The following is a 23,468-nucleotide window of genomic DNA, read 5'->3' as shown; positions in this document are numbered from 1 at the left end:
ACTACTCACTACTCACTACACGACTCACTTACACTGCACTACTCACTACACGACTCATTTACACTGCACTACTCACTACACGACTCACTTACACTGCACTACTCACTACACGACTCACTTACACTGCACTACTCACTACACGACTCACTTACACTGCACTACTCACTACACGACTCACTTACACTGCACTACTCACTACACCATTCACTTACACTGCACTACTCACTACACGACTCACTTACACTACACAACTCACTTACACTGCACTACTCACTACACGACTCACTTACACTGCACTACTCACTACTCACTACACGACTCACTTACACTGCACTACTCACTACACGACTCATTTACACTGCACTACTCACTACACCACTCACTTACACTACACTACTCACTACACGACTCACTCACACTACACCACTCACTACACGACTCACTACACGACTCACTTGCACTACACTACTCACTACACCACTCACTTACACTACACTACTCACTACACGACTCACTCACACTACACCACTCACTACACGACTCACTACACGACTCACTTGCACTACACTACTCACTACACCACTCACTTACACTATACTACTCACTACATGACTCACTCACACTGCACCACTCACTACACGACTCACTACACGACTCACTTACACTGCACTACTCACGAACCTGGTTCGAGCGAGCGGCTCGTTCTCGGAAGGTTGCAAGTTCAAATCCTGATTGGAGGTTGAATCAGCTCATCATTATCCCTCTTTTTGGGTTCGATAAAATGATCACCAATTTGTGGGTAAGTCAAACGCGGTAGTCCTATGGATGGACTCGCCCTCCCTCCCTCGCACCACTGGGCGCCGCGCGGGGCCGAGTGGAGGGGGGCCGAGTGGAGGGGGTCGAGTGGAGGGGGGCCGAGTGCAGGGGGACGGGCTCATGGGGGCGGCTGGGGAGGCGCTCGCGCCCCCTGCCGGAGCCCCGCATCGAAGCCCCGTCACACCCCCCCGGGCACGTCAGCGGCGTGGTTCGCAGGGCGGCGGTGGGTTACCTGTGATCCAGCACTGTGGGGGCACTGGCGGAGCCAGTGGGGGGGGGTGGCACGTGCCCCCCCCCAATGATCCAATCGGATCATTGGGTTTTATTAGTAACAAATCGGCATTTTGCGACCCCCACTACCACTGTGTAGCATATTATTAAGTGCCAGGGACTCTATGAGATGATCGTACAATAGTCTCAGTCCATAATTGGCAATAGGTAACGGCAAATCAGTTATAAGTGACCCAGAATTGTGCGCAGTTGCGTACACAGGATATTCACCTTCAGGGAGCGCGATGCCGATCACACGACGCTGTTCGAATTCGACCCTCGATCGACGGCTGCGCCATCGCCGCACACGCGTCGAATAAAAAGCAAGGGACAAGTCCTTACTTCTTACTAACAACTCCTCTATCATGTTTCATTGCTGGAGGGGTTGCCCCCCCCCCCGCTACCTGAAAATCCTGGCTCCGCCATTGTGTGGGGGCAGCGAGAGTTGGTGGAGCACACGAATGTTGTGAACTTCTTCTCCACCACCGGCTCACTGCCGCTGCCTTCCCACTCGTCTGTGGGTCGTCCTCGCGCCACTGAGTCCTCCTCTCTCTTCCATGAATATTCTCTGCGTGAGAAGAATCAGCTCGTGCGATTCTTGGCCCGCGGCGTCTCCCGTGGCACGCGGACTCGGGCTACCGGCGCCGTGCTCGCCAGCAACGACGACGAGGAGGCGTGGCCTCGTGAGAGACATATCGAGATGTTTATTGTCGCATTTGCTGAGCACGGGTTTAAAACGCCAAGGGCCAGCAACGATATATATAATAGGTGACGTTTCGGACAATGCTCCTTTTTCATGGAACGAATGGGTAACTGTTCATGAGCCAATTGAAGACTGAATCTGATAACAAGCAGGGCCCCATGGTGCACACTCGGATGTCGTCTCCACCGATGATGCCTCACTCCGCCTCTGCGATGATAATTTCGTCTCTCGAGTTACAGACGCGACCTCTGGAAACCCCGGGGCGCCATGGCGCGGACCCCTCGTCGCGAGGGGTGTTCGGTGTCACCCAATACGCCGACAAGTGAGCTTGCACAACAATATTCATCTCGAACGCACACACACACACAAGTACGCACACACCAGTACACACACAAGTACACACACACAAGTACACGCACACACAAGTACACACACACAAGTACACACACGCACAAGTACACACACACAAGTACACACACGCACAAGTACACACACACAAGTACACACACACAAGTACACACACACAAGTACACACACACACAAGTACGCACACACCAGTACACACACAAGTACACACACACAAGTACACGCACACACAAGTACACACACACAAGTACACACACACAAGTACACACACGCACAAGTACACACACACAAGTACACACACGCACAAGTACACACACACAAGTACACACACACACAAGTACACACACACAAGTACACACACACACAAGTACACACACACAAGTACACACACACAAGTACACACACGCACAAGTACACACACACACACAAGTACACACACACAAGTACACACACACAAGTACACACACGCACAAGTACACACACACAAGTACACACACGCACAAGTACACACACACAAGTACACACACGCACAAGTACACACACACACAAGTACACACACACAAGTACACACACACACGTGCACACACACACAAGTACACACACACACAAGTACACACACGCACAAGTACACACACACAAGTACACACACGCACAAGACAACTACCACTTATCCAAAAAGTTCAACTTATTTTATCGACTCCGGCGGGAAGGATGGTGGGTTGAGTCAACCCCCAATCAGAATTCGATCTCGCGACTTTCGGATTGTTCGCTCCACCGCTGAGCCAGCGCCGAACTCGACAATGGGCGCCAAACGAGGCAGCCGAGATTCGCGCGTAGCGAGCAGAGAGAGCGAGACGGCGAGCAAAGGCGCGGCACTGCAAGTGCTCGCTCACCCCAATGCTGACGGTAGGGCCTCCACTAGAGGGAGATCGAGAGGGAATTTGGTATACTCGCTCACCAGACGTGTTTGGAGAGGTGCGCGTACCCACACGTTACCCCGCCATACGCGAGTTTAACTCAGACGATCATAATCCTCTTGGGAGCAATACAATCAGGACCGTCACAGCGAGTGGATATCGACAGTGGTTGTCCAACATATTAAAACGCCAGATTCTGCCACGGAAATGTCGAATGTCTAGCATCGGCTCAAAATCCAACTGAGATGGTCGCATGAGTGGGTGGACGCGTGGCCCAGCGGTAGCGCATTCGCCACGTGTTGCAGACGTTCAAATGCAGCGGCTGCCCTGGTTATTACTGCGGGTGTCATTCACCACAATGCCACGATGCGCTGATGATTCGCAGTGGATGTGAAAGACCCCCTGACGTCATTCGCAAGAGTAGACCATTGCGTGCCAACGTCAGGGTCCACATTTGCCAAATGTAAAAGTTACCCGCAAATTACGCGATTGGGACTCTACACCCAGCAGCAAACATTGCGCCCGACTGGCAGACTCATGTCCCGAGTCACTCCTGAAAATGAGACCCATCCTGGTATCCTAGGTTTTTACCTGACGACACAAATACACTTTGCGCTTGAAGCCACGACTCTCCGCAGTTACCGCCACGTGGGCCCGGTAGAGGGAAGCATCGGACCGCCCAGCGAGCAGGAGGAGAGCGCCGCCTCCTCCTCCTCCCGCATCCGTCCACCCGCGGCTCCACACACAGCCCTCAGTGGGAGTGCATCATTTCAACAGCAGTGGTTCAACACGAGCAAATATCTTTACCGGTTTCGATAGTCAGTATCTCATCAGCAGTGAGGCTTGCTTGAACCAACGGTCTTTAAGTGGAGATACGGAAATGTGAAGGAGGCAAATTGGCTGCGTCGTTAGTTTGTTATTTATATTCTCTACAGTGACGCGAGTGAATATTCTGCGTTGTGGATTCCAGAGTTTTGCATCGAACCAAGACCCATCTATAACAGAGGAGGCTCCTTGCTGTAACACCGCTACAGAGTTGTGCTTGCTGCTGGAAGTATCCACTCCCGGAAAACCGGGTGGCTGATGGGATGTGTAAAAAAGGATGTTTTATGTGGAGACAGCCACGGGAGGAAGCCAACTCCTGTGCACAGTCACTGTGTGAATCCGGGTCACCTGCTTCGTGCGAACTCATGAGGCACTCGGCCCTCTTCCCGAGCCGATTACCGGTGAGCTCCGTTTCTCTTGCAGCCTCAGCACGTATTTGTGTTTATCATTTATTCAACTGTTCACCTGGAGAATCCATTGCGTCTCGTTTGTAAGGGCACCCAGAGAGGCAAACGACACGTACACAGCAAACACATATCTGAACCAGTCCTGGGCCTCCCCTAGGTCGACTCAGCTTCAAATGAGTGCCAGGTGCAATGAGTAAACGTCAGAACTGGGGAGACAAAGGTAGCCAGGCGTGGTGCTGGCCACCCTCTTGTGCCGTGCCGGCCTTCATATGTGCTCGCTAACAGCACTTGTCCCAACAGTGTGTTTAGGTAAAAATGTTAGATCTTTGTCTTTGCCTGTTTGGGTGAGTGTAGCAGCTGTGTGTGTGAGTCTGCCTGTTGGTGGTGGGAGGTCGTGACAGGTGGATGTGCCCTGTACGATGAGATAACACACGGGCACGGCCGGGCGACACATGGCACCACTATCCACCACTCCGACTTTTCCAGACCATTACCTCCCTCCGCCCCCTCCGTGATCCCCGCGAGGGGTTAACGAGGGGAACAAACACGGGGGACGGAGCTCGGCAAGCCGGCGCTGGGGCGAGGGGGGTGTTGTCAATTGCGCGGCGATGCGTGTCCCGGTGTCCCCCCTCCCATCCTGTCCCCCCTCACCGGCCCCGCCGCGAGGGGCCTCACCTCGTCCCACTTGCGTGCTGGAGGCGACAGCAGCAGCAGCAGCAAGGGCCGAGATGGAGGAGGGGAACAGCAGCAGCCACCGCCCGGGGAACGAGACAGAGCCCGGGTACGGGATGGGCGCCTCATTCAGCACCGCCGACATCGTGGTGATCGCCGCCTACTTCGCGCTCAACGTCCTCGTGGGCGTGTGGGTGAGTGTGGGGCCGTGGGGTGAGCGTGGGGTGAGCGTGGGGCCGTGGGGTGAGCGTGGGTGCGTGGGGTGAGTGTGGGGGCATGGGGTGAGCGTAGGGCCGTGGGGTGAGCGTGGGTGCGTGCGGTGAGCGTGGGGGCATGGGGTGAGCGTGGGGTGAGTGTGGTGGCATGGGGTGAGCGCGGAAGGAGGAGGTGAGGGAGGGGGCAAGATGATGGAGAGTGAGGGTGAGTGAGGGTCGGTGAGGGTCAGTGAGGATGGGTGAGTATGGGCGTCGGTGAGGATGATTGAGGGTGGGCGAGTGATTGGGGCGGTCGCGGCAGGTCCAGTGATGGTGGATGAGGGTGGGTGAGGGTGGGTGAGGGTGCGCGACTGCTTGTCATTAAGGTAATGATTCTCTGTATCCAGGGAAGATGACACAAGACCCTCAACTGTTACAAAAACGCGCTGCTGCGTTCGGCTTATTGGGCCAATGAATGTTTAATTCGAGCCCCGTGTGCAGGAGAAAACCCACGCATGCGAGGAGGTAACACGTCACACTCCACACAGCTGGCTTGCTGTATTGCCATCCGATGCTCATCTCGTGGCCCGAGCCTATAACACCTGCCGCTATTCCCACGCAGTCTCCCACACACGCACTCAGCGGGTTTAACTCCTGACGAGCTGGGGCGCATGCATTCAGTCTGCTCCGTTACGCGTTAACAGGGGGCGCGCGCCTTGGACAATGAGTCACCAATTCGTGGCCGTGAGCAGCGGCTTGTGCTGTCTCGGATTTTCATTGGCTCATTGGCCCTGCCAACTTGACAGACACAGACTTTATCTCAGATGGTGAGGTGCATTGAGCTGAGCAACTCTGTCACAAGGACGATCACAATTCATTACCTTGTGCAGTGCTGGCAGTTACAGGGCATTGTAGTTACATAGAGTTACATGGAGGTGCATAGAGTTACAGATATATCTATAGACTTACAGAAAATCGTAGGGTGGTAGTGCAAACTCGCCGGAGCAAAAATAACTCATACATGTTCCAGAGGTACTATCGACATGACGTCCTGATGCCAGGAATCCATTAGGAAATCTCACAGAGCACCACCTAATCTGTGTCACAGAGTGGCCCGTGGAAGAGGGTTTCACATAACCTCTCTCGCAGCCATTCAAGTGGCTTTGTTGTCCTTTCACAGCAAGGGAGGGCACTCTCCCACACGTCATCCTCTATACGATGATCAACCCGATGCTCTGAATATTTAACTCAAGATAATCATTAGCGCCGTCGTGAATCATGTGCTATTTTCATTTTTCGTATTTTTGATATGTTTTTAATTCTCACAATTTAGTGGGAATTTATCCAAATGAAGAGTAATCATCGGTGGCCAGGGCTGAGAGCATCAACTTGCCACAGCTCCCGTGTCATATATTACGAGCCGCGTTGCCTGGGGTCGAACCCCGGGCTCAGCGGTGTCGATCGGCGCTTTCGGATCTGGGCCATCTTCAGGACGAGACCGACTATGTACCATTCCCTCCCCCCCCCCCGGGCTCCTTGTAGTCATCGTGCCGCGTGAGCCGCAACACCTTGCAGGGCTACTTCCTCGCCGGGAGGGACATGGCGTGGTGGCCGGTAAGGTGAAGGGCTGAGTGGGGGCGGTCAGGGGAGGGGCTGGTTTGGTTCATCAGGGTTGTTTCCTAACTATGCTACATACTCTATACTACAGCTTAATTTACCCATATCTCATCTACCGCAATATTGTCTGGGCTAATACATATTCTTCCTACCTACATGAATTACACCATGCAAAAGAACTGGCCACCTCATCTAACTACTTGGCACCATTTGCCCCAATGTTCAAGAAGCTCAATATCATGTCCATCTACAACATCAATATACTCAAAATATGCACGTTCATCTCTAAATGCACTTAACTCCAAGACACCGACACCGTGCAAAGTATGCTTTCAGGTTAATTCCAAATTCCATGCATACAACACAAGACACTCCGATAGAACCTTCACCCTCCCCACTGCCGCACCACACAAAGTCAATTCTGCATCAGATACAGAGGTTCACTACTCTGAAATTCTTATCTTCACATTGCCAAAATATCATCATCCCTCAATAACTTCAAGCATAGATTCCGGGTCAGCCTGATGAGCCAAACTACCCAGTAGTCTCCTCCATGTAGCCTAACTCCCACACACACACACGCATAAGCACACATGCGCACGCAAACACATCGTTTTTTGAACACTGAGTTTAACATGTTTAATTGTAATTAGTATGATTTGTTTAATCGATCGAACAATCTGTTTTGTAAAAACATTGTTATTTTTTTGGAGTGGGTTTCATATACCCCTCTTGAGTTTCCAACCTCACTTGCACACCTTTTGACCTTGTTTATTTTTATTTGCACTGTTTGTTTTTCACTAACTATTCTTGTGCGAATAATAAAATCAACATCAAGGGAAGGGGCTGGGTGGGGACCGGTAAGGGGAGGGGGGCTGGGTGCAGGCTTGCCCCAGTGGGGTGGAGGAGCAGCAGAGTGGAGGTTGAGGTGAGTCCCCATGTCCCCCCGCGTCTGCGCAGATCGGAGCGTCTCTGTTCGCCAGCAGCGAGGGCTCGGGGCTCTTCATCGGCCTCGCGGGGACCGGCGCAGCAAGCGGCATCGCGGTGGCGGGGTTCGAGTGGAACGTAGGGACCACCCCGTACTGGGCACACACCAGCGCGGGATCTGTATGGGGCGTTGGGCGGTGTTAAGAAGACGTTAAGGGAAAGGCTCGGCTGAGTTGAGGCATTTGAAGCCGGACGGTGGTGGCACTCGCCTGTGATGCAGCACTGTGGAGTCAGTGATGGTTGGTGCATCACACAAAAGTTGTGAATTTATTTTCTGTGGGCATCGAGGAGCCATACCCCGGCTCGCCAGCAGACGGCGGTCGAGCAACGTGTGGAAGACACCTATACTCTTATTCCTTTCGGTAAAGTCACGTAGGTAAAAAATGAAATTAAAATTAATAAAAATAATTTTAAGTTCATTTTTTACCTACGTGACTTTACCGAAAGAACTGAATCCTTGCAGTCACGAAAGCTTCAAATCTGGAAGACACCTGTTCTATATCAACATGGGATAGGCCGATCGAGTGTTGGCCCCTCGCACGTGTGGGATTTCTCAGGGTACTCCAGTTTCCTCCCACATGCAAACACTCATTCATTTGCCAATAGCACCTTAATACATAGAGGGCCGCAGAGCTCTGGCGCTACTGTCTCCCACTCGTCTGTGGTTCCTCTTCGCGTTACAAATTGGCATTATTGTTCTTATAGTATGTTCCCAAGTGTTTTAACGGTTTAAAACATCATTTAATTTTGAGCCGCGAGGTCTTAACGGGCAGTGAGACACGCTTCTAGAGTCGCACGGTCGATTCACACCAAACGCGGCCACCCCACCCCACTGCACCAACCCCCCGCATCTCACGGGACTCGCAGGCGCGCGCACGCACTACCCCCTCACTACCCCCTCACTACCCCCTCACTACCCCCATCACTACCCCTCACTACCCCCTCACTACCCCCTCACTACCCCCATCACTACCCCTCACTACCCCCTCACTACCCCCATCACTACCCCTCACTACCCCCTCACTACCCCCTCACTACCCCCATCACTACCCCTCCCACTACCCCTCCCACTACCCCTCCCACTACCCCCTCACTACCCCCTCACTACCCCCATCACTACCCCTCACTACCCCCTCACTACCCCCATCACTACCCCCATCACTACCCCTCCCACTACCCCTCCCACTACCCCCTCACTACCCCCATCACTACCCCCTCACTACCCCCATCACTACCCCCTCACTACCCCCATCACTACCCCCTCACTACCCCCTCACTACCCCCATCACTACCCCCTCACTACCCCCATCACTACCCCCATCACTACCCCTCACTACCCCCTCACTACCCCCATCACTACCCCTCCCACTACCCCTCCCACTACCCCCTCACTACCCCCTCACTACCCCCATCACTACCCCCTCACTACCCCCATCACTACCCCTCCCACTACCCCATCACTACCCCTCCCACTACCCCTCCCACTACCCCCTCACTACCCCTCCCACTACCCCCTCACTACCCCCTCACTACCCCCTCACTACCCCCCTCACTACCCCCTCACTACCCCCTCACTACCCCTCCCACTACCCCTCCCACTACCCCATCACTACCCCTCCCACTACCCCTCCCGCTACCCCCTCACTACCCCCTCACTACCCCCTCACTACCCCTCCCACTACCCCCCTCACTACGCCCTCACTACCCCCTCACTACCCCCCTCACTACCCCCTCACTACCCCTCCCACTACCCCCATCACTACCCCCATCACTACCCCTCCCACTACCCCTCCCACTACCCCCTCACTACCCCATCACTACCCCTCCCACTACCCCTCCCACTACCTCCTCACTACCCCTCCCACTACCCCCTCACTACCCCCTCACTACCCCCTCACTACCCCCCTCACTACCCCCTCACTACCCCCTCACTACCCCTCCCACTACCCCCCTCACTACCCCCCTCACCGAACCGCGTCTTTCCGATCCTTCCCAGGCCACCTACGTGCTCCTGGCGCTCGCCTGGGTGTTCGTGCCCGTGTACATCTCAGCAGAGGTGGGGCTCCCCCCCCACACACCCTTTCCCCTCCACCCCCTCCCACCCCCATTCCTTTAACCCGCTCGCCCCTACTCCCCCACTCGCCGCCTCGCTGTGTCGACACAGGCCCAAAACGTCAAGCAGCCAGCAACAAACAGCACTAAGTTGCGATACTGTACTCCGTTGGCAGTGGTGCACAAATAACACAACTCACCACATTCACCAATACCACTGTGGGGGGGGGGGGGGGGTTACAAACATGATGTATAACAGGCGACTTTTCGAGTAGGAAAGGCCATTGCCTAAAACGTCGCCCAGTAGATACGTTTGTTTTTAAGACCACACACAAATAGTGTCCCTGACAAATGTGTTGAGTTTTCTGGAATAGGTTCGGGGGTTCACGCGTTTCTTGCATTGAGCAAAGTGATTATTATTATTCTAAGAGCTTGGGGGAAAGGGACGACGATGGGAGGAGGGAATTCCACCGTGAAGCAGAGCGAGAGAAGCAGCAGAAGGGGAAGTGAGATGACCTGCAGTGCGGTGAATGGTTGGGTGAATGAATGAGTGGATGAGAGAGTGGGTCAGTGAGCTCGGGGCTGGGAGCTCCAAATCAGGTTCGACTCCAGGTCCCAGCGAAGGGCGCGTCGCGCTGTGTGGGGCTGCAGATCGTGACGATGCCCGAGTACCTGCAGAAGCGTTTCGGCGGGGAGCGCATCCGCATGTACCTGTCCGCGCTCTCCCTCCTGCTCTCCGTCTTCACCAAGATTTCCGTGAGAGTCGCGCCCCGCGTCTCCCCCGCGCCCCCCGCCTCTCCCACACACACTCCGCGCACATTCCGCGCCCACCCTCCCCCTCCTCACTTCATGCTCTTGTCATGTTAGTGGCCAGGTCACTCTTGCACACGAGACTCTCTTGGGCTCTCACCTGGTTACACACTCCCTGTGTCTCCACACAAATACTGCCCGTTTTAGCCTGAACGGGTTACACACTCCCTGTGTCTCCACACAAATACTGCCCGTTTTAGCCTGAACGGGTTACACACTCCCTGTGTCTCCACACAAACACTGCCCGTTTAATCCTTAACGGGTTACACACTCCCTGTGTCTCCACACAAATACTGCCGTTTTAGCCTTAACGGGCTGTTGCGGCAAGCAAGTGCTCATCTTAGCGAGCATCTATTCAGGCGAGCACGGTACGAGGTGGTGTGGCCAGGACCACGCCAGGCCGCATTTGTCTCACCAGGGCTGATGATTACACGCCAAACCAAGTACTCAATTAAGACTGAGTTGACTTGGGAGAGGACCTCGCCCCGTTCAGATTGTCGTCACCGTTGATAGCCATAAGCGGAAATTCAACTCGGGATGCCGGGTTGATAAGAGCAGTGCGCTAGCCACGTCGCAACCAACCCCTCGCCCACCCTCGCCCCGCCCGCAGACCGACCTCTACTCGGGGGCGCTGTTCATCCACGTGTGTCTCGGGTGGAACCTCTACCTCTCCACGGTGCTCATGCTGGTGGTGACAGCACTCTACACCATCGCGGGTAAAACCAACGGGCCGCATCACCGGCGCCATCAGGGCTGGTGGAGTAGGGGTGGTGGAGTAGGGGTGGTGGAGTAGGGGTGGTGGAGGAGGGGTGGTGGAGGAGGGATGGTGGAGTAGGGGTGGAGTAGGGGTGGAGTAGGGGTGGTGGAGGAGGGGTGGTGGAGGAGGGGTGGTGGAGTAGGGGTGGTGGAGGAGGGGTGGTGGAGGAGGGGTGGTGGAGGAGGGGTGGTGGAGTAGGGGTGGTGGAGTAGGGGTTGAGTAGGGGTGGTGGAGGAGGGGTGGTGGAGTAGGGGTGGTGGAGGAGGGGTGGTGGAGGAGGGGTGGTGGAGGAGGGGTGGTGGAGTAGGGGTGGTGGAGGAGGGGTGGTGGAGTAGGGGTGGTGGAGGAGGGGTGGTGGAGGAGGGGTGGTGGAGGAGGGGTGGTGGAGGAGGGGTGGTGGAGGAGGGGTGGTGGAGGAGGGGTGGTGGAGGAGGGGTGGTGGAGGAGGGGTGGTGGAGTAGGGGTCGTAGAGGAGGGGTGGTGGAGAAGGGGTTGAGTAGGGGTGGTGGAGGAGGGGTGGTGGAGTAGGGGTGGTGGAGGAGGGGTGGTGGAGGAGGGGTGGTGGAGGAGGGGTGGTTGAGTAGGGGTGGTGGAGGAGGGGTGGTGGAGGAGGGGTGGTTGAGTAGGGGTCGTAGAGGAGGGGTGGTGGAGTAGGGGTGGTGGAGGAGGGGTGGTGGAGGAGGGGTGGTGGAGTAGGGGTGGTGGAGTAGGGGTTGAGTAGGGGTTGAGTAGGGGTGGTGGAGGAGGGGTGGTGGAGGAGGGGTGGTGGAGTAGGGGTGGTGGAGTAGGGGTTGAGTAGGGGTTGAGTAGGGGTGGTGGAGGAGGGGTGGTGGAGATGGGGTGGTGGAGTAGGGGCGGTGGAGGAGGGGTGGTGGAGTAGGGGTCGTAGAGGAGGGGTTGAGTAGGGGTGGTGGAGGAGGGGTGGTGGAGTAGGGGTGGTGGAGGAGGGGTGGTGGAGTAGGGGTGGTGGAGTCGGGGCGGTGGAGTAGGGGTGGTGGAGATGGGGTGGTGGAGTAGGGGCGGTGGAGGAGGGGTGGTGGAGGAGGGGTGGTGGAGGAGGGGTGGTGGAGTAGGGGCGGTGGAGTAGGGGTGGTGGAGGAGGGGTGGTGGAGGAGGGGTGGTGGAGGAGGGGTGGTGGAGATGGGGTGGTGGAGTAGGGGTGGTGGAGGAGGGGTGGTGGAGGAGGGGTGATGGAGGAGGGGTGGTGGAGTAGGGGCGGTGGAGTAGGGGCGGTGGAGGAGGGGCGGTGGAGGAGGGGTGGTGGAGTAGGGGTGGTGGAGATGGGGTGGTGGAGTAGGGGTGGTGGAGGAGGGGTGGTGGAGGAGGGGTGGTGGAGGAGGGGTGGTGGAGTAGGGGTGGTGGAGGAGGGGTGGTGGAGTAGGGGTGGTGGAGGAGGGGTGGTGGAGGAGGGGTGGTGGAGGAGGGGTGGTGGAGTAGGGGTGGTGGAGATGGGGTGGTGGAGTAGGGGTGGTGGAGGAGGGGTGGTGGAGGAGGGGTGGTGGAGGAGGGGTGGTGGAGATGGGGTGGTGGAGTAGGGGTGGTGGAGGAGGGGTGGTGGAGGAGGGGTGGTGGAGATGGGGTGGTGGAGATGGGGTGGTGGAGTAGGGGTGGTGGAGTAGGGGTGGTGGAGGAGGGGTGGTGGAGGAGGGGTGGTGGAGATGGGGTGGTGGAGATGGGGTGGTGGAGTAGGGGTGGTGGAGTAGGGGTGGTGGAGGAGGGGTGGTGGAGGAGGGGTGGTGGAGATGGGGTGGTGGAGTAGGGGTGGTGGAGGAGGGGTGGTGGAGTAGGGGTGGTGGAGTAGGGGTGGTGGAGGAGGGGTGGTGGAGGAGGGGTGGTGGAGGAGGGGTGGTGGAGATGGGGTGGTGGAGATGGGGTGGTGGAGATGGGGTGGTGGAGGAGGGGTGGTGGAGTAGGGGTGGTGGAGTAGGGGTGGTGGAGGAGGGGTGGTGGAGGAGGGGTGGTGGAGATGGGGTGGTGGAGATGGGGTGGTGGAGATGGGGTGGTGGAGTAGGGGTGGTGGAGTAGGGGTGGTGGAGGAGGGGTGGTGGAGATGGGGTGGTGGAGATGGGGTGGTGGAGTAGGGGCGGTGGAGATGGGGTGGTGGAGATGGGGTGGTGGAGATGGGGTGGTGGAGGAGGGGTGGTGGAGGAGGGGTGGTGGAGTAGGGGTGGTGGAGTAGGGGTTGAGTAGGGGTGGTGGAGGAGGGGTGGTGGAGTAGGGGTGGTGGAGTAGGGGTGGTGGAGATGGGGTGGTGGAGTAGGGGTGGTGGAGTAGGGGTGGTGGAGTATGGGTGGAGTAGGGGCGGTGGAGTAGGGGTGGTGGAGTAGGGGTGGTGGAGTAGGGGTGGTGGAGATGGGGTGGTGGAGTAGGGGTGGTGGAGTAGGGGTTGAGTAGGGGTGGTGGAGGAGGGGTGGTGGAGGAGGGGTGGTGGAGTAGGGGTGGTGGAGTAGGGGTGGTGGAGTAGGGGTGGTGGAGTAGGGGTTGAGTAGGGGTGGTGGAGTAGGGGTGGTGGAGGAAGGGCGGTGGAGGAGGGGTGGTGGAGGAGGGGTGGTGGAGGAGGGGTGGTGGAGTAGGGGTGGTGGAGTAGGGGTGGAGTAGGGGCGGTGGAGTAGGGGCGGTGGAGTAGGGGTGGTGGAGTAGGGGCGGTGGAGTAGGGGTGGTGGAGGAGGGGTGGTGGAGATGGGGTGGTGGAGTAGGGGTGGTGGAGATGGGGTGGTGGAGTAGGGGTGGTGGAGTAGGGGTTGAGTAGGGGTGGTGGAGGAGGGGTGGTGGAGTAGGGGCGGTGGAGTAAGGGTGGTGGAGGAGGGGTGGTGGAGATGGGGTGGTGGAGTAGGGGCGGTGGAGTAGGGGTGGTGGAGTAGGGGCGGTGGAGTAGGGGTGGTGGAGGAGGGGTGGTGGAGATGGGGCGGTGGAGTAGGGGTGGTGGAGTAGGGGCGGTGGAGATGGGGTGGTGGAGTAGGGGTGGTGGAGGAGGGGTGGTGGAGTAGGGGCGGTGGAGTAGGGGCGGTGGAGTAGGGGTGGTGGAGGAGGGGTGGTGGAGTAGGGGCGGTGGAGTAGGGGTGGTGGAGTAGGGGTGGTGGAGTAGGGGCGGTGGAGTAGGGGCGGTGGAGTAGGGGCGGTGGAGATGGGGTGGTGGAGGAGGGGTGGTGGAGTAGGGGTGGTGACTGCGTCTCTCTGGCCTCACCCCATCGTGATCCTCAGGGGGCCTCGCTGCCGTCATCTACACGGATGCGCTGCAGACGGTCATCATGATCATCGGGGCCGTGATCCTCAGCGTGTCCGGTATGCGGCCTACACTCCCTGACCCCCTCTGACTCTCCCTCTGCTCCCCCCCTCCACCCCAGTCCCTTGCCCCTCCACTCAATCCCCTTGCAACCCTTTCACATGACCCCCCTTGCTCCCCACTCGCACCTTCTCGTTGGCAGCGTTCCGACAGATCGGGGGCTACGCGAGGCTGGAGGAGGTTTACCTGCGTGCGATACCAGCGCGCATCATCCCCAACGCCAGCTGCCACTTGCCGCGCGCCGACGCCATGCACATGTTCCGCGACGCGCGCTCCGGGGACCTGCCCTGGCCCGGGATGCTCTTCGGCCTCTCCATCCTAGCCACTTGGTACTGGTGCACGGACCAGGTACGCGACAGCCGCTCTCGCAGTCCTGGGACATCCATCCGAAAGCGGGCGCGAGGCCGTGGTTCCGTTGGTGGAGTGGTGATGTCGTGAATATCTGAACCGGTGCTGGGCCTCGACTCAGCAGTAAATGGGAATCCGCACTGGGGAGACAAATGCCACACTACCCCCTTCTAGGTGCAAACAGCACTTGCCCCAACGACTATGTCGGCTATACGGGTGGCCTTTGTCTGCATAGGTGATCGTGCAGCGCTCGCTGTCCGCCAAGAACCTGAGCCATGCCAAGGGTGGCTCCATTTTGGCGAGCTACCTCAAGATGCTGCCCATGGGGCTCATCATCATGCCTGGCATGATCAGCCGTGCTCTCTACCCCGGTGCGTACCCTCACTCGACTACTCACTATCTCGCTCACAATTAATTCAATATTTCACTCACCCCATCATTATCTCGCTCATTCGCTCTCACTCCACTCCCCCACTCTTAACTTGATGCACCGCCTTCCTCGTCCACTCAAATCACCCGCTCACTCACCCTCTCGCTTCCCTCGCATGCCACTTGCCCCCAGACTCTGTGGGCTGTGTGGACCCGGGCGAGTGTCGCAAGGTGTGTGGCTCGGAGGTCGGCTGCTCCAACATCGCCTACCCCAAGCTCGTCATTGAACTCATGCCCAGCGGTTAGTAGTGCGCGATGGAGGGTGGGTGGCACGGGGGGGGGGGGATGTGTGCACATACATTTAGGAATCAGAGACGCAATGAGGCGGCGCAAAGTTTCTGACAAAATCAACTCACGACGCATAGGGGATGGATGTGTGAATACACGATGTGTACATGATGTGTGTGTGCATGTGTGTGAGCGTACACACACTGCGTGTATGTTCATTTGTGTGAGATCTTGGGGAAAAGGAAATCCCTCAGATAAAAATATGGTGCAAGATTGGGTTTACCCTGCTGGGCCTGAAGTGTCTGAAATATTGAAGGCAGTATCCACCTCCTGTGAGTGATTGGCTGACGTCCCATCTGTTAAGGAAGTGTCAAGAGCAATACATAGCCTGAGATCAGGTTAAGCTCTAGGCAGAGGTGACCTCTCAAGCGAACTGTTGAGGATGGAACTTGTTGTGCAGTATGTTATATACGACATCATTACAACCATCTGGTCCGCAGGACAGATTCTGCACGATTGGAAGGTTGCCCTGTTGGTCCCCGATTTTTAAGAAGGGGGACCGCACAGATTGTAATAACTAATCAGGAATCTCCCTCCTTAGTGTGCCGGTATAGGTCTTGACAAAGATCATTCAACATCGGCTTGCTGAGAGGCTTGCGGAGCCCAATCTGGTTTCAGAACGAGGCGGTCCTGCATAGACGCCCTACTCTCTGTCCCGTCTGCGACAGGTGTAAGGAATTATAACAGGACCTACATCTCTGCTTAATTAGTGATCCAGATTTAATTGTGTGAGAAGCTCACAGACCTTCGAAAATCTGGACATGGTCCCATTAGTGAGCTCCTCTGGCAGGCAAGGCTCTCGAGAAGTGACGGGCTGATGTGGTACAGAATGTGGATTTGAGTGGACTGCCGATGACTGGTACCAACGGTATTAAGATCGGCACCTGTGGAGGAGGCTCATGAAGGATGCTACGTGGCAATTGGAGGCAGTCGCCCTCCAACAACAACAGAGGGCGGAGGAGCGACGCTCACATGGAGCGAAGCTATGGGTGGATACAACGCAGCAAGTTAGCAGTGGGTCTGTTCTGTGACCTACCAATAACAGTGATCCTTCTATACTTCATGTGATGGCCTCAAAGTGCACCTAGCCTGGCACAAGCACCGTGGTGATGTGACTGTCGCTTAGTGGCGGAGAGCGCGTGTTACTGTAAGTACACTGCGTACGTGCTCGTGTGTGTGCAGGACTGCGAGGACTTATGATCGCTGTGATGATGGCTGCCCTCATGTCCTCCCTCACCTCCATCTTCAACTCTTCCAGCACACTCTTCACCATGGACATCTGGAAGAAGTTCCGGCGCCGTGCCTCTGAGCGGGAGCTGCTGCTTGTTGGAAGGTTGTGCGTGTGCGTGTGTGCGCGGGGAGTAGTGCCGCCGGGGTCCGGTTGCCTTGAGGAAGAGCGAGACGCTGGTGGTGGGAGCGACGGTGGTGGAAAGGTGTTGGGTGCGCTGTGGAGTGTTTTGTGTGTGTGTTGCAGTGTCCGTGTGCGTGGGGAGCGGTGGCGGATCGGTTAACGCACTGCGCTTTGAAACTGGCGACCCGAGTTTGATTTCCACTCATTTCCAACATCGGTGACGAATATCTGAACCGGTCCTCGGTCGACCCAGACTTAAACTAGTACCTGGCACGGTGTAAAAAACATCAGCATTGGGGAGACAGAGGTGTTTATCAACCACCCCTTCCTACGCCGTGCTGACCTTCATAGGTGCTCGCTGACAGTACTTGCCCCGACAGCCTGTGTGGGTTACACAGGGGATCTGTGTCTCTGCGTGCTGCCCAGGCTGGTAACCGTGATACTGGTGGCCGCGAGCCTCGTGTGGATCCCCATCTTACAAAGCGCCAACAGCGGGCAGCTCTACGTCTACATCCAGTCGGTGACGAGCTACCTGGCGCCGCCCGTCACCGCCGTGTTCGTGCTCGCCGTCTTCTGGGAACGCACCAACGAAAAGGTGCACACGTCGTGCGGCGGTGGTGATGGTGGTGATGGTGGTGATGGTGTTGGTGGTGTTGGTGGTGGTGTTGGTGATGATGGTGTTGATGGTGTTGGTGGTGGTGTTGGTGTTGATGGTGGTGATGGTGTTGGTGTTGATGGTGGTGTTGGTGGTGGTGTTGGTGATGATGGTGATGATGGTGTTGATGGTGTTGATGGTGTTGATGGTGTTGATGGTGGTGATGGTGTTGGTGGTGTTGGTGTTGATGGTGTTGATGGTGGTGATGGTGTTGGTGTTGATGGTGAAGGTGGTGATGGTGGTGTTGTTGATGGTGGTGGTGGTGTTGTTGATGGTGTTGGTGGTGATGGTGTTGATGGTGTGGGTGGTGTTGATGGTGGTGATGGTGTTGGTGTTGATGGTGAAGGTGGTGATGGTGGTGTTGTTGATGGTGGTGGTGGTGTTGTTGATGGTGTTGGTGGTGATGGTGTTGATGGTGTTGGTGGTGTTGGTGGTGATGGTGGTGATGGTGTTGATGGTGTTGGTGGTGATGGTGGTGATGGTGTTGATGGTATTGGTGGTGGTGATGGTGGTGATGATGGTGTTGATGATGATGGTGTTGATGATGATGGTGTTGATGATGGTGTTGGTGGTGATGGTGGTGTTGGTGTTGATGGTGGTGATGGTGTTGGTGGTGATGGTGGTGTTGGTGTTGATGGTGGTGATGGTGTTGGTGTTGATGGTGGTGATGGTGTTGGTGGTGTTGATGGTGGTGATGTGGCAGAAGCTGATGCACGCGTGTGCTCACAGGGCGCCTTCTGGGGGATGATGGTGGTGATGGTGTTGATGGTGTTGATGGTGGTGATGGTGGTGATGGTGGTGTTGTGGCAGAAGCGGAGCTGATGCCCGCGTGTGCTCGCAGGGCGCCTTCTGGGGGATGATGGTGGTGATGGTGGTGTTGGTGTTGATGGTGGTGATGGTGTTGGTGTTGATGGTGGTGATGGTGTTGGTGGTGTTGATGGTGTTGATGGTGGTGATGGTGGTGATGGTGGTGTTGTGGCAAAAGCGGATGCCCGCGTGTGCTCACAGGGCGCCTTCTGGGGGATGATGGTGGGGCTGGTGTTGATGGTGGTGATGGTGGTGTTGTTGATGGTGTTGGTGGTGTTGATGGTGGTGATGGTGTTGATGGTGTTGATGGTGGTGTTGATGGTGGTGTTGATGGTGTTGATGGTGGTGATGGTGTTGGTGGTGATGGTGGTGATGGTGTTGATGGTGGTGATGGTGGTGATGGTGTTGATGGTGTTGATGGTGGTGATGTGGCAGAAGCTGATGCCCGCGTGTGCTCACAGGGCGCCTTCTGGGGGATGATGGTGGTGATGGTGTTGATGGTGTTGATGGTGATGATGTGGCAGAAGCGGATGCCCGCGTGTGCTCGCAGGGCGCCTTCTGGGGGATGATGGTGGGGCTGGCGCTGGGCGTGATGCGCATGGTGCTCGAGTTTGTGCACCCGCCGGGGCGGTGCGGCGAGGCCGACCTGCGCCCCACCATCGCCCGCCTGCACTACCTCTACTTCGCCATCATCCTGTGCGGCCTCAGTGCCATCGTCATCGTCGCCGTCAGCCTCCTCACCGAGCCACAGCCACGCGACCAGGTGGGTGGGTGGGAGTTGGCAGGGTGGGGGGAGGATGAATGGCGTGGATGGGTTTTGCACGCGCTGAGGGTGCTCATGTGCCTACTCACACACACATATTGCCATGTCTATTCGTGTATATCTGAATTGGGGAGGGAATGGTGGCTGGGCATGGTCCTGGCCACACCACTTCCTCACGTGCGATGCAGGCACGCATCGGTTCTCGCGAACACCACTTGCCTCAGCAGTGGGGGGCTCCACGGGGGGTCCCTTGTGGCCGTGTGCGCGCCAGGTGGTGGGGCTCACGTGGAGGACCGCGTCGCACAGGGCCGCGCGTCGGCGGCGCACTCTCCCCGCCACCACCCCCCCGCACAAAGGTGACCCTCCCAGGCCTGACCCAACGACCGCCGCCGCACACGCGCACAGGAAATACCCACAAAGTCGATCGCAGGTCACCGCGCTGGGGCGTCAGAGTCCAAGTTAGGAAATGGCACCACTGCAAGCGACTCGTTTGGGACGAAGCGCACAGCAACCGCCGCCCCCTACTGGCACACGAATGCCACAGGTCACTCTTGCAAATGACTCATTCTGGTCTCGAGTTTATACAAGACTAAATACGTCATATATATGTTTTAGAAATGCGCAAGTCCTTTTGTACCGAGCCTATAACACCTGGTATCCCAGGTGCCAACCGGCCTCAACGTTGCACTCCTCACGAGAGCCAGCAAGCAAGTCACATTGATCCCCTCACATTACACACTTTATTTTCCTCGCTTTGCGATTGTTGAATTCCCATCTTCGGGCCCGGACTTTCGACGTGGAAGAGCGCCGTGCCCCGCGTGAACTGGAGGCGAGGTAAAGGTGCAGCCCCGCAATGGTTCCCTTGTGCCACTGCCGGAGGAGCAGCTTCCGTGGCTGGTGTTTGCCACAGCGGACGGGCGCTCACGGTCCCCTCTCCCATCCCCGCCCACTGCAGGTTGCGGGGAGCCTGGCTGCTCTCGCCCCTGGGGGGGGGCCGGCAGGGGACTGTGCGCCGGTGATGCGGCCCCGCCGCCCCCCACCGTGGTGGCCCCGCGGAGCCAGGCCGCGAGGGATGAGGGCGAGCGGCCCCTGTGGGCCCGGGTCTGCTGCATCAACGCCGTCGTCCTAATCGGCGTCAACATCTACTTCTACGGCTACTTCGCTTAGAGGCGTGGCCGTCGAGGAGCAGATGCCACTCACCAGCACGCTCACCGGACTCATAATTACGCACTCACTTCGGCCAGAACGATCCGACGCCCTGCTGATCTGATTGGATGTTTATTGATTAAACTCAACTCTTGTTCAGCAGGGAGCTGCCAAGCTCACACTTGGGGGTGATATTGTTGCTGCTGTGTAATTCCAGTTGAGTAATTTGTAGGTAATTTTTCAGCATTGGGATATTTGGCCAATCCCAGACAACATGTGTGTGTTTTTGCTACAAGAGGAAATCAGAAAACCCAGAGGAAACCCACGCACAGCAGGGGAAACCATACAAACTCCACACAGAGAGGTTCCCGGGTACGGACTCCGACACGACTGCGCTGCCGTCTTGCCGTCTGGTGTGCTGGTCGAGTCTGGAATGGAATCCAACTCAAAGAAGCCACACATCGCGCCTATTCATATTTTACACATCCCATCACTCATGCTGATGAGACGCTGCACTGGTCCACAGTTTTGCTTGTAAATCTTGACTCAAAGCTTTCGTGACTCAGGAATTCATATTCCTTGGGTCTTTCGGTAAAGTCACATTATTTTCTTTGAAGTTATCTACATGGCTTTACCTAAAGACCCAAATAAAATAGATTTTGCTTGTGTTGAACCAATAATGCTCAAATGTTTTGCAGAAGGATGTGGTCAATGGAACGAATCGAGATTATCGACTGCCAATGTCCGCTCCAGCCCCACAATGCGACAGGACACATCCCCACCTCCCAGCAAAGCTCCCCATCGCACCACTCCACGCATACGAATTCTCATCGAAGTGCTCGTTAACGTTACTGCTTACGAGGACCTTAATTGGCATTGGCGATTTTATTGACATGATGCATGTGCTTGCTAAAACAATTGGTTGTGTATGAAACACACTCCAGAAATCCAGCGAATAAAGATCCTGAGGTTCTGTCAGTGAGCAGATTGCGCATGGTTCCAGAAGTCTGCAGGTACCACCTGAATCCCCAACCCTGCCCCCACCACCCAAACTCGAGCACCATTGTGATGTCAAGTCTAAAACGACCAAGTAGTGGTCCCTGGCCTTGCTGGGCAGTGGCTTGGGAGATTGGCATCACGTCCGATGGCTGGCTTGGGACACTGGCATCACTGCTGCCTGTAGGCCAGCCGAGCCACCCATTCCCACTCAGAGGGCCCCATTCATCAATTAGCGACTTGTTGCTCACTGCTCACAGTGGCTGGTCCCTCACCACTTACAGGGGCCTGTCGCGCACCACTCGCAGCAGCCTGTCGCTCAGCACTCGGTGGTCTGTGACTCGGCACTAAGTGGACTGTCATCACTAAGTGGCCTTGGGCACATCGTCAGCCATGTTCAGTTTCGCAGCGGGAGGAGAGTTAACGAGGAGCTGCTCAAAGTACCTGGCCCACACAGGCCGACAACTCTCCAGGGTCTGATACAAGAGATCCATCGGCCACTTTCAGAGGCTGCTCGAGGTTCACGTTTGGAGCACCCGATCGGCTGGCCAGGGGATCACCGGACACAGGTGACTTGTTAGGGTAGCCAGAAGTGATTTGTAATGAAATATGGTGCTGGTTATTGTGTTGAACTATATTGTAGGAAACTGCACAGTGGTTTTGACAGATCCAGGGCCCGTGTTTGCTCTATGGAAGAGGTGGCGAGTCCCCGTGCACAACCGAGAACAGACGCCTGTGGAGGGGGAGTGGGTAAAGGGAGCATCGCAAGAGGAGCCTGCAGCGTAGCCGGCACCGTGTCCCCCACCGCGGGCAGCAGGGGGCACTCACCGCACTGCGACGTCAGACGCGGCTCACAGACACGCGAGTTTCTGAGCACAAGGCAAAAAACCCCAAAACGCTAATTGGCCAGCAACGATCACCACTGTCAAAGCTGTAATAGGTATCAAGTTTCTTGAATTGAGCAACGTTGAGTTGAACAATGAGACAGAAGGGAATTCCCAAGTGCAGCAGTGCGAGGGAAGAAGCAGAAAGAGAAGCGAGGTGACCTGCAGTGTGGCTCGAGTAGGTGGGTGAGTGTGTGTGTGAGAGGGCGAGTGGGTGGGTGAGTGTGTGTGTGAGAGGGCGAGTGGGTGGGTGAGTGTGTGTGTGAGAAGGCGAGAGGGCGAGTGGGTGGGTGAGTGTGTGTGTGAGGGCGAGTGGGTGAGTGTGTGAGAGGGCGAGTGGGTGGGTGTGTGTGTGAGGGCGAGTGGGTGAGTGTGTGAGAGGGCGAGTGGGTGGGCGAGTGTGTGAGAGGGCGAGAGGGCGAGTGGGTGGGTGAGTGTGTGAGGGCGAGTGGGTGAGTGTGTGAGAGGGCGAGTGGGTGGGTGTGTGTGTGTGTGTGAGGGTGAGTGGGTGGGTATGTGGGTGAGAGGGCGAGTGGGTGGGTGAGTGTGTGTGTGAGAGAGCGAGTGGGTGGGTGAGTATGTGGGTGAGAGGGCGAGTGTGTGAGAGGGCGAGCAGGTGGGTGAGTGTGTGTGTGTGTGTGAGAGGGCGAGTGGGTGGGTGAGTGTGTGTGTAAGAGGGCGAGTGGGTGGGCGAGTGGGTGGGTGAGTGTGTGTGTGAGAGAGCGAGTGGGTGGGTGAGTGTGTGTGTGAGAGGGCGAGTGGGTGGGTGGGTGTGTGTGTGAGAGGGCGAGAGGGCGAGTGGGTGGGTGAGTGTGTGTGTGAGGGCGAGTGGGTGGGTATGTGGGTGAAAGGGCGAGTGGGTGGGTGAGTGTGTGTGTGAGAGAGCGAGTGGGTGGGTGAGTATGTGGGTGAGAGGGCGAGTGTGTGAGAGGGCGAGCAGGTGGGTGAGTGTGTGTGTGTGTGAGAGGGCGAGTGGGTGGGTGAGTGTGTGTGTGAGAGAGCGAGTGGGTGGGTGAGTATGTGGGTGAGAGGGCGAGTGTGTGAGAGGGCGAGCAGGTGGGTGAGTGTGTGTGTGTGTGTGAGAGGGCGAGTGGGTGGGTGAGTGTGTGTGTAAGAGGGCGAGTG

At 56.9% G+C, this 23,468-nt stretch overlaps 1 protein-coding gene across 1 annotated transcript; it reads left to right on the top strand.

The window, feature by feature from the left end:
* Window positions 1-5,089: 5,089 nt before the first annotated feature.
* Window positions 5,090-20,484, top strand: LOC144940942 (sodium/mannose cotransporter SLC5A10-like). Its single transcript, XM_078867453.1, has 15 exons — window positions 5,090-5,170; window positions 6,713-6,784; window positions 7,748-7,852; window positions 9,771-9,830; window positions 10,478-10,582; window positions 11,247-11,352; window positions 14,595-14,675; window positions 14,819-15,024; window positions 15,260-15,395; window positions 15,587-15,694; window positions 16,924-17,074; window positions 17,519-17,687; window positions 19,105-19,317; window positions 19,589-19,673; window positions 20,273-20,484. The coding sequence occupies exons 1-15, from the start codon at window positions 5,093-5,095 to the stop codon at window positions 20,482-20,484; spliced, it is 1,887 nt and encodes a 628-aa protein (XP_078723579.1). The 5' UTR covers window positions 5,090-5,092.
* Window positions 20,485-23,468: the final 2,984 nt, after the last annotated feature.

The sequence above is a fragment of the Lampetra fluviatilis genome, chromosome 23 (genome assembly GCF_964198595.1).
Source record: "Lampetra fluviatilis chromosome 23, kcLamFluv1.1, whole genome shotgun sequence".
In the NCBI taxonomy this organism is placed as follows: Eukaryota; Metazoa; Chordata; class Hyperoartia; order Petromyzontiformes; family Petromyzontidae; genus Lampetra; species Lampetra fluviatilis.
Note: the sequence above shows the minus strand (reverse complement) of the source record. Positions and strands in the feature narration are given on the sequence as shown.

Excerpts from the sequence above, each read along its gene's own strand:
- LOC144940942 (XM_078867453.1), top strand. The coding sequence starts at position 5,093 with ATGGGCGCCTCATTCAGCACCGCCGACATCGTGGTGATCGCCGCCTAC. Across the intron at positions 14,676-14,818 it reads CGTGATCCTCAGCGTGTCCG|CGTTCCGACAGATCGGGGGC; the intron begins GTATGCGGCCTA and ends TCTCGTTGGCAG. Across the intron at positions 19,318-19,588 it reads AGCCACAGCCACGCGACCAG|GTGGTGGGGCTCACGTGGAG; the intron begins GTGGGTGGGTGG and ends TGTGCGCGCCAG.